Source organism: Scophthalmus maximus, chromosome 18 (genome assembly GCF_022379125.1).
Source record: "Scophthalmus maximus strain ysfricsl-2021 chromosome 18, ASM2237912v1, whole genome shotgun sequence".
NCBI lineage: Eukaryota > Metazoa > Chordata > Actinopteri > Pleuronectiformes > Scophthalmidae > Scophthalmus > Scophthalmus maximus.
In genome coordinates, this window is record NC_061532.1 from 578,918 (window position 1) to 590,080 (window position 11,163).

Consider the following 11,163-nt stretch of genomic DNA (forward strand, 5'->3'; position numbering starts at 1 on the left):
TACCATGCGGACGAGTGAGGTTCAGCTGTGGGCCTGAGGTTTCCACCGTCTTTAGGCTCAGAGAATCTCCGTGCTGCTAACCAGCAGTCTGTCATCAGCCGCTCTGCAACAGAGTAAATAAACACAAGGCTGATAAATCCTTAGATTATCTACACCTTGATGTGTTGCTTTATGTTTGTAATCTGAACAAAGCCATGTGACTCTTGTCTCTTATAATATAGTGTTGTTTGATTTTATCTAGGAAACCACGTGGCCAGTCTGTTTTTTATTGCTGATTTACTTTTGGAGGATTTAGTGTTGTAGGTTTGGATTATTTCTTTGGCCCCAATGTGAACGTCTGTCTTCATTCTGATTCTGTTGGTGGAGATGATGTGTTCATGAACCCACCGCTCTCCGTCTGTACCTGACGCATCGAAATGGAATTAACAGGAGCATTTTTTTCTGAAAGAAATAAAGGAATTATATGACAGCTCTCACGCTGGTCGGCTTACTGAATGTTTAAATCACCACCCACCACCCTCAGCCCCCCCTCTCTCTCTCATGTAGCCACATGTGGTTCAAACAGCAGCTCGGCTCCACAAACATGTGGTTTCATTTAGTGCTGTGGAAAGATTAAATAGGAAACTTGGAGAAGTGAAAAGAGCTGTGTCCTGTCACATTATGATATTGAACTGTGTCTCTGTGAAGCCCTTATCAAAGCTACAGCACAGTTTAGGCCTGAATACCTCCGGAGTCCGATCAGTCTCCTTAATCTGGACCATGACCTGGTTTATGTGGTGTTCAGGAGGCCTGGCCAGGATTAGCTGGGCAGAGTTTTCCTCTGTTTTAAGTGCATGATGCAATCGTCCATGAACAGTATATTCCAGTATACACTATTCCTGAGTAGTAAAATGTACTCAACATCATTTTTCATATTTGAATTGAAAATACATGGTGCACAACATTTGGTAATTTATAGAAAACGAGACTGGGAAGAGACGGTGGAGCTGGTGGAGGGAGAAGCAGAGCAACATGTGGTGGAGTAAACGTCATGTTCATGATGAAAATGTCTTATTGCCACACAGAAACAGGTATAAAATGGTTTAAGGAGGAGTTTCAATGTGGAACTAACTCTACTTAGTGTCAACATACTTTATTCTCTGCTACTAAACTGCATGTGAGCATATAACTTGTATAATTTCTGATTAGAAATGCCTGGCCAGTATTTTATGGGAAGCTGGAAACACAATCTAGGTAATGTTACTTTCACTTGGTCTACTATTAATCAATGAGAGAATGAGTGCAGGAAGCATTCTAGTCTTCTTCTATACGTTCACTGAAAGAATTCAGCGTCACTGAGTTGATGAACAGTGAATGCACATAATAGTTGTCGAGTTAAGAAAGTACAAATTCCTTTGTTGCATACGTTACACAGCGCAAGTCTGCTGTGAACAATACGACCTGCTCACATGGAAACAGCTGAAAACAGGACACGTGAAAATGCATAAGGAAATGATTCATAAATGAGGTGAATTGACTCAAACCACGTCGATGACAAGGAGAAGGACTTAAAATGACGCCCAACAATCAGTGGTTAAGAAAGAAAATATTTATTGGTTAAAATAGCTTTTCACAGATACAATTAATGGGTTTTTGTTTTTGCTATCATGCACTTACACTGTACAACAGTGGATCCCCATGGATTAGCATTGTCTGAATAACGGCAGCGAAAGACTGTAGAAGACATCTCTCACAGTACCAGACAATGAAACCACAGGTCGGATGTCTGATATTATGCACTGTAGGGATTTCTGTGTTATAAAATAAATTAGTAACATGTGTATCAGAAAACTCTTAACACTTACTGTGTGCATCATATTACATCTCTATCACCAACATTTCAGTGCAAATGCCATTGTAGCCGAAGGATCCATGACATATGTAAGTACCGACAAAATGATGGAAAGTTTTAAAATGACAATGAAAGTAAAAGAAGCCCAAATTTAGATTCATCCTAGTGTTGTGTAGTTGTGGAGCTACATTGGCATACATTTTAATATAACTGACTAAATATTAGTCCAGATCTATAAGCAGTCTTCTAAAAACTCACAGTTAGCTTGATGTACAGTACTAAATATCTATTTCTCAAGCAGCAATGGTTACATCAGAAAAAATGAAATCAAAACATGACCTACAGAACAAAGAAATCATTCACTCAAATATGTAAAACATCATTCTACTGTTCTTCTCTACCGTCAACAAAAGATGAAAAAAGAGAACGCAAAAGTGGAATGAATAACATAATAAAGCCGTTCTTTATGGAACCACGTACAAGCAGATCAGCCTGAACCCTCGGCCCCTCCCCCTCACACACCCAACAAGAGACATATAAAACTACATAAGACCACATAAATTCAAAGTTTATCAGGAAACACAGCCCATGTTACTAATGAAAAAAAACATACATTTGTTTACTGTCAATAAATATACAGTTGTTGGGGAGTTGATTTTGCTGTTTTCTGTCAGTAAGAAACTGGATAGTAGTCAATTCTTCTTCTTAGTGGTAGGGTGTTCTACAGATGCCAATAAATATTCACTACAACTGATATGAAGCGCTTTCCTCACAACCCTAACTGTTTCATTCTTCACTCAACGCGACGAGTCCAGGCTTGGTTGCGACTCAGAGACTACAATGTGATTCAAATTGAGAACTGGGTTAAGAAAGTTAGGACCTAAGTTCAAACAAACAAAAAAATATGACTTGTAATATTGATTTATACATAAACATCTCTTAATAACATAAAACAAACTGTAAGAACAACTGTAAGTGTGGTCGAGTTCATCGGACAGTGTCAGTTGAGATGGAATGTTAATTGAATGACGTTGCAATCGATCACACGGGTTCATATTAGAGCGAGGGACAGTCCTGACCCTGACCTGTTCACTAGAGGAATCCTATACTGGACACTAACCCTCCTGTCTGTTACATACAGAAGATCTGAACTAGATTGAGTTACCTTAACCACGGGCTGGGAGACAGAGCGCAAAGCTTTCACATGGGTCATTTTGGAAAGCACAGAAAAACAGTATGGGACTTGGGACGTTGGGGTATGGGGATGTCATGCAGAGGTGTTTCTTGCCCCACTGGACTTTATGTTTATGAATACGTTTATTTGACACGGACAATGTTCATTGAGAAAAAAGATGTGAATAAACTAGAGATAGAATTTCTATCTGACGTCCCTGTCCAGTTGTCAAACACATTTATGAAGGCACCCTGATGTCAGGCCGTCACCATGACTGCAGATCTTTGACCAGTGTGGCCCTGTGGGGTTAAAGTGATTAGTGGTTATAATTCATGTAGCTGTTCTGTTCTGTTCTGTACGGGTTAGCTCCACTCAGAAGTTATGGTAAATGTCATTGGAAAAAAACGACATGGAATTTGTACCTCTGATGTGTAACATAATACGTTTGGATGTCTCTTTCTTTGACTAAGAGTGCTAGGCTAGTCCCACCTCTTAAATGAACCTGTGTGATGGAGTGTTTCCTGATTCTCTGGCTGCAGCCATACATCCCATCAGCCAGGCAAAGGTGGGAGGAGGAAGAACCGGGGCTCACACGTCCAGGTCGTCAGGCCTGGCTCGGCTGCTCATCCGGCTGCTGGCCCGGCTGCAGGGCCGGGCGTCCATCAACGCCAGCGGCTGAAGCTCATGTCCTGCGGACGAGGACAGTTTCTTATGCTCGGTGGTATCATCGGGGAAGTCAAAGGCTTGTGCGTGGGAATTTGAAATAGTGCTTCCTCCCCCGGTCTGGCCAAGCCGGTTCTGCTCTGTTGAGTAGTTGGCCCAGTTCTGCTCAGTGGCCTGCTTATTGTAGTTACGACATGAGCCCGTTCCCCTCTCTCCTGTGGCCAGTTTGTAGCCTGGAGGGGACATGGGTGAGAGTGGGGCAGTCGGGGAGGAACAGCCATTATAGTAGGCATACTTGGTGGTGGACAGGTCTTTGGCGGTGTGGCTCAAGGTGCCTCCACTTGGGTAGAGAGTGGGTGGTTGTCTGCCCTTGACACGATCTTTGATCCTCTTATAAAACACATAGAAAAGCTCAATGATGTTGAGCAGCAGGGACACCAGTGACACCACCAGCATGAAGATGATGAAGACGGTCTTCTCTGTGGGTCGGGACAGGAAACACTCCACCTTCTGTGGGCATGGGGACCTCTCGCAGGTGTAGACTGCAGAGAGGGTGAAACCATACATGTACCACTGGATAAGCAGGAAGCCCACCTCGAACGTGGACTTGAAGAAAATACTGAAGATATAGGTTCTGAGCAGAGCCCCCTTCATCTTCACTTTGCCGTGCTCCTCAATGCCGTACTTGAGCTTTTTCATCTCAATTTTCTTCAGCGGGATGTCAACATCCCCTCCATCGTTTTGCACAGCTTTGAGCTCCTCCTCCTTCCTGTTGAGTTTCTGTTCCTTCCTATTCAGATAGAAGACGTGAGCTAGGTAAAGGAGCGTGGGCGTCGAGACAAAGATGATCTGGAGGACCCAGAGGCGAACGTGGGAGATGGGGAAGGACTTGTCATAGCAGACGTTGTCACAACCAGGCTGGAGGGTGTTACATCTGAAGGCAGACTGCTCATCCCCCCAGGCGGACTCCACTGCGGTACCCAGGACCAGGATCCTGAAGATGAAGAGGACCGACAGCCACACCTTCCCCCCAGCAGTAGAGTAGGCCTGGACCTTGTCCAGCAGACGACCCAGAGCACTCCAGTCACCCATTCTCAGGGGGCGTCAGCTGGAGAAAAAAAAGGGAACTGTTTACACAATTTAGATTATCTCAAGGCACTTTGCATACCGACCATTCAAACGTGTTCAGTATTAAACTGTATGCTGAACCTCAGCAGTCAGTCCCGTGATTACGCAGCATCGTTATAGGAGGAGAGCAAACTAGATATTTCAGGCTAATCCATTTACTGAGTGCAGCGACAGAGAACACATTTTAGTTAGTTCATGCAACTCTGCCCTTTATATGAAGGACACATTACGCAAATTTGAAACGAAAAACAAAAGGCTTAGACTGAAGTGACAGAACAATTCCAAAAAAAGAACTCTAAATCCCATCAGCAAAATCGTGGATACAAGTCAGTTCTCCAGTAAAGACTGACGGCAAAATAGTGACATGGAGGAGAAATGAATAATCAAATGCTGATAATGAATAGTGAATTATGTAAATGCCTGCAACACTCAACATCTTATAAGAACTTATAATCTTTGGGCCTTCATCTTTGTCCCATGAGAGGTTCCACCTACAGTCTGGTTCCGCTGCTGCTCAACCTCAGAATACCTGCTAACTTATACGCCATTTTATTTATCATCAGAGTTTATACATATCAACAACTTCTATGCTCCTGTTCTCATTGAGCAGAAGAACGTCTCTGCTTCAAATACCAACCGTCCTCAACTCAGTTCCCAGCAGACACAGAGCTGCTGGGCAGAAACCCAACCGGGCTCCAGAGAACCCCAGAGAGTCTACTGAATGCTGCTGCCCTAACCGAGCTGTTCAGAGTGAGGTTGCTGGAAATACGCCACTATGCTGTGTGTGATTGTGTGTACCCGATCTGATAAGTGTTTGTGGCAACACTCAGTGAGGCCTGTGGTGAGCCCTCTTTCCTCGGCGCTCACAGAGACGTCCTGCAGATCCACAGAACATTTCCTGTGGGAAAATCAGCCCATTAACTTCAGTATGGAATCAGCTGAGTTCCTGTTGACACCGTGTGACGCAGTTCAGTCCAAAGCTCCGGCGACTGGCTCCCCGGGACATTCCGCTTTCATCTCACAGCCATTAATGACCGTTTTCTCTGCAACACTGATCTCATCTGGACTTGTCTGATGAAAGGTACCCCAAACCATTCCCCTCCCCCCTTGGTCTTAATTAACTATGACAGCCTGGTGAAAATGCAGTGTCTGCAGAACAATAAAACCAAATTACTGCTGAGTTATAAAACTAAAAGAAATCACCCTGTACGACACTTGGAAATGAAGTGAACGTGTTATCAGTACAGATTTGAAAGTAAAGCTTCTTGAAGAGGTCCTCTGAGTCTCTTTGTGACTTCCTGGCCCATCTCTAAACGGAGACACGAGACCGATTTTCGAAAAAATAACCAGATTGTAAAACAGATTTTGAATCTAGTTTTAATCTACTCTCACCTTCGGAGCCCGACAATCCAATCCGAAATCTCATGAGGAATCTGATGACGTGTTGGGATTTTTTTTAAACTTCAAAGAGCCGTGACAAGGTTGGAAGAGGAAAAGGCGTGAAGACTTTATATGAACACGACCCACATGCTGCCAAACCAACTGCATGTGCTCCCACTTAGCTCATGATAAACTACATACACTGAATCCTGTGATCTGAGAAACACACACACACACAGAAATAACCTGCAGTGTGTGTGTGTGGATCTCCTGCCTCCAATGGTCCAACACAGTGAATAATAGATAGTTGTTATCAGACAGAGACTATCCCGCCACTTTCTACATGAGTGAGTTGGTGTGGATGGAAGATGAACAATGAGTCCAGCCTAACGCGCCTCTCAGCAGACCTCTCACTGAGGAGACGGAACGCGTCCTGCTCACATGGAACCTGGGACATGACTTTGGAACAAGTTCCAGAGTTTAGAGAGAAGAGGCGGCGCGGCGGCGCCAGGACGCGTCGGATGGAGAAGGGACGCGCATTACGCGCTTCAGGGGTTCATCCTTCATTTGATACGTGAGGCAGCAACAACTCGGCTGTCACACAGATGAGAGCCTCGACTCGTCTCTGACAAACTAGACAACTTCAGGAAAAAGTTCAGGGAACTTTTTTGTAAGTTTGCACCACACGCAGTCTGGAGCGCCCTGTCCCGCAGAGAGAGCGTGTCACTTACCCGCGGACTGAGAGGCGGCGGCAGCAGCAGCAGCAGCGGGGGCCCGAGGAGACTCTGGCGGGTTCAAATCCAGGGTCGGGACCAGCGGGTGGACTGAGTCACACTCCTCAAACTTCCCTTATAAGAGTGCCGGCGGAGAACTTCCAGTCACCTGATCCCTACGTCAAGACCAGAGCCCCCGTGCGCCCGTGCGCCCCCCCGCGCGCGCGCGCGTGTGAGAGAGAGAGAGAGAGAGAGAGAGAGAGAGAGAGAACCACACCAACTGTCTTAAAACCTACAAGACCTCATCACTTTTTTCATGGTTCCAAAAACGGCAGTTGGTATTATGGCTTATGATGAGTTATAACGACTCCTTACACTTTCTGTTACTTTACATGTGGTCGAGCTGGACTCGCTCTGTGTGATTCGCCAGTGAATGAGTCTGTTCAACAGTCATAACGTGCTCATAATGCTACGAGCAGATCTTTATGTTTTATTCATTAGTTTGATTAATGGTAATAATCATTATCCTTGGGTGTATTAGAGTAGGCTGCTCATGTGTTGAGTGATTTCCTCTGTTTCATTAATAATAAGTATGATATGCTCTATATAAAAGTCTTGTCGATCACAATCACGATTAAAAAGTTGGTTGATGTTATTATTATTATGAATGGATCTAAATACGTTCACCAAGCAACGAAGATGAGGTCAACATAAAATGCCCTTATGTCTTTTGTAACTTTCCACGAGGCCGCTCGTCCACGACACACTGCAGTTCACGGGCACACGGCGACACCTAGCGGCGCGAGTCATGTACTGCCGGTGTTTGTGAAGGGACAGCTGCATGGACGTCGTACCGTTACATGGTATTAAACAGGTTTAACAGATCATTGATTTAACAGGGGGAACACACACACACACACACACACACACACACACACACAGAGTCATCGAGTGACCTACTTGTTGTGCTGTGCAGTGTGTGTTCTTTGTGTGTATTTTGTGATGGCAGGCAAGTCAGGTGGTGCATCCGGTAAATGGCGTTATAGAGAGTTAAGCAAACCTGTAGCTCAAGGAGAAATGTGTCTGAGATGCCCGCATGTACATTGAAAAGATTTTTGTAATTGAAAGCACGGACCGGTGGTCTCTCAGTGTACAGCATTGATACCAGGAACTATTGTGTGGGACAATCAAATAACCATCCGTCGACCTGCTCTCCAAATTTGGATAACTGAGTCAAATTTTGATTTATAACTTCTAGGTTAGTTCAAGTGCTTTAGGGGCTCATCTGTGCTTACTGTCATCACACTGTACAACAGGATCTGTGACAGCAGGTGTTGTATCTTGTATGTACTCTTATACTTCTATACCTATAAACATATTATCTTTACGTTATATAAGCGTCAGCCCCACGATACACTAACCAGCCCCAAGCAAACCCTCAAAGGATAAGCAGTATAGATAATGAAAAAATGAATGGATGGATACTGTGGATATCCTTTTGTTTGACTCCTCATAAGTCACTAGAAAGCCTGAGGAGCTGCACACAGAGCATGTGTATGTACAGTATAGTTTATCCTTTTTACTTCTCTGAATTATTTGAACAGCAAATCTGTTAATTCACTCAAGAACATATGAAGCACCCAGAACACAGATCATGAACAGGAAGAGGACAGTGAGACCAGTCCCCATGGCTGGAAACAAACGTCTAAAGTCTTTTAGTTCTTTTATTCCACTGTTAGCAGTACCTTAACACAGACAGCAACTTTTTAATTGTGGGTTGACAATGAAGCAATTGCTATATATAAAAAACCTGAGAGTAACCTGTAAGCAAAAGAACAACAGGGGCAAACATCTACATCTGAAATGTATGAAGATAATGTATCAGTTGTCCTTTTCCTTGCTGACGGAGTCGACGTGTTGATCGTCATTGCAGACGTCTGTCAGACCCTGAGCAGGCGGAGGCAACAGTGGGATGCCTCCGTACTGTCTGCTCCTGCTCTCCCAGCCTGGGTTGTTGGGGTGCTGCTGAAAACCGGGCAAAAGCTTCTGAGCTAGAAACTGTTTCCTGCTGTCCCTCCTCTTGTTGCAGACTAGGTAGATGATCTCGATGATGTTCAGAAGCACCGAGACGCCTGAGACCACGAGCATGAAGATGATGAAGATCGTCTTCTCTGTGGGACGAGAAATGTAACACTGGGCGCCAGTAAAGCGGGCACAAGGTGGAGTCATAGTGCAGTGGAAAAAGGAGACCATGAATATGGGGCCATAGATGTAGAACTGGCCCACAGTGAATCCCACCTCTAAGAGGATCTTGAGCACCAGTTGGGTTATGTAGGTACAGAAGAGGATTCCTTTTATCTTCACTTTCCCTTTGTCATCTGTATACCTTGGTTTCTTCACTGCACCTCCATTAGAGAAGTCCTGCAGCTGTGCCATCTTCCTCTTCTCATTGTGGATGATGTGGATGGCATGGCCCACGTAGACCAACGTGGGTGTTGACACGAAGGTGATCTGCAGGACCCAGTAGTGAATGTAGGATATCGGGAACATCCAGTTGTAGCAGGCGTGCTCGCATCCTGGCTCCAGGGAGTCACAGTAGAACTCGGACACTTCGTCCCCCCAGACTTTGTCCGCGGCAGCGCCCAGAACGAAGATCCTGAACAGGAAGAGGACACTCATCCAGATCTTCCCCACCACGGTGGAGTGAGACTGGACCTTGTCTATCAGTGAGGACAAGTAAGACCAGTCCCCCATGGCTGGAAGCAAACGTCTGAATGAAGGAGAAACACACGGACAGCAAACATTCATTTGTGGGTTGACAAAGATCCTATTTTTCAAACTTGAAATATTAAAGTGTTTGTAGACAAAATGAACTCAAGTACATTCTGTCAGTAAGGTCTGTGTAAAAGAAATAAATAAATACAGTGGATGAGCTTAAATCTTCTTTAGACTTCCTTGTCTACCTTCAAGAAGCCAAACGTCTGAGAGCACTACAAATTCTCTTACATCAAGAAGTGTGTCACCTGTCAGAGGGCTCGATGGCAGCCCGATGCTCATACAGGGTTTATTGATTGGTCAGAACATCATTTTACATCAAGCCCACGTGTCATTATGTGTATCTATGAAGCCACTTACACCTACGTACAGTGAACCACAGGAGTATGCTTGAAGAGCATTTACCATGATTAATGACATATATGGCCTCCGAAGTTTCAAGTTCAAGTTCAATGCAAGTTCCAAGGGACAAAGAAGTGTGAAAAGAAATTGTAAACAACATGAATCCCAAATGCAAATAAAAACCCTTTTATTTGCAGCCAAAATGTAAAAGTGTTGATACAACTTTGAAAAAACAAAGAAGCAGCAGCTGTACCTGTTAAGATATTGCTTCAGATAAGTATATTATCATATTATTATAGACATAATAGCAGGTTACTCAAGATTTGCACCAACCGACACATGGTGAGACACTGACATACAGACACAACAACACAAGTGTTCTCATTCAAACTTTCAGAAACAGAGCATGTACTCGCCTGGCAGGCTTCAGATATTAGAACTCGTTTGCCATGAGAAGAGCCACAGTGCAGACAGGAGAAGGTGCGACGCAGTCACCAGAAGAAGACTTAAATACGGCCCAGCTCTGTGGGTTTGGCCTGAATGACTCCACACACACTCACAGCTCTCGTTTCTCTTTTTTGAGGATTTTGAGGAGCCTGATGAAAAGATTTCCTCACCCTCAGTTCCTGTAAAGGAAGCCTTCATGACCCTTAGCAGCACATTTTGATATCATTAACTGACACATCATGCCCTGCCTAACCTCCCACTTAGGCATGAGAAAGACTCATTGAGCTTACACCCAGAATATACGTCTGTGTTCATTTCATAGACAAGTTCATGTGCAGAAATGTGTCCAAAAGGGAATTTGATAGATCTGAATTCTCAGGCTATGCTAAAGTCTATACACATACTTTAGACATAAGTGATCTATTAGATATATACTGTTTTGTGAAATGTCTTACAATCAGATCAGGTACCACAGCCAGCTGTCCTCCATGTTTGTTTTTACCTGCTGACTCCAGCCAGCTCAGAATTGTGATGAATGTCCACCTTAACTTAAGTCTCATGAATTCTGATATGAGCTTGTCTTCCAAAAAAAATAAATCAAACCTTTGTCTATTTAAAGATCATATATGGACGTTTTGATTCCATGTGATCTGTGGTCTTAACATATTAATATTAATGATAATAATAATAATAATAATATGTGTAATGTG

The 11,163-nt window shown here is 44.0% G+C and overlaps 2 protein-coding genes across 2 annotated transcripts; both read right to left on the reverse strand.

The window, feature by feature from the left end:
- Positions 1-1,573: 1,573 nt before the first annotated feature.
- Positions 1,574-7,070, reverse strand: gja1b (gap junction protein alpha 1b). Its single transcript, XM_035618083.2, has 2 exons — positions 6,908-7,070; positions 1,574-4,776 (listed from the first exon to the last, which is right to left on the reverse strand). The coding sequence occupies exon 2, from the start codon at positions 4,758-4,760 to the stop codon at positions 3,594-3,596; it is 1,167 nt and encodes a 388-aa protein (XP_035473976.1). The 5' UTR covers positions 4,761-4,776; positions 6,908-7,070; the 3' UTR covers positions 1,574-3,593.
- Positions 7,071-8,595: 1,525 nt separating this feature from the next.
- LOC118289878 (gap junction Cx32.2 protein) lies at positions 8,596-10,568 on the reverse strand. Its single transcript, XM_035617020.1, has 2 exons — positions 10,423-10,568; positions 8,596-9,659 (listed from the first exon to the last, which is right to left on the reverse strand). The coding sequence occupies exon 2, from the start codon at positions 9,641-9,643 to the stop codon at positions 8,771-8,773; it is 873 nt and encodes a 290-aa protein (XP_035472913.1). The 5' UTR covers positions 9,644-9,659; positions 10,423-10,568; the 3' UTR covers positions 8,596-8,770.
- Positions 10,569-11,163: the final 595 nt, after the last annotated feature.

Bases quoted from the DNA above. Each gene is read 5' to 3' on its own strand.
- gja1b (XM_035618083.2), bottom strand. From the start codon at position 4,760: ATGGGTGACTGGAGTGCTCTGGGTCGTCTGCTGGACAAGGTCCAGGCC.
- LOC118289878 (XM_035617020.1), bottom strand. From the start codon at position 9,643: ATGGGGGACTGGTCTTACTTGTCCTCACTGATAGACAAGGTCCAGTCT.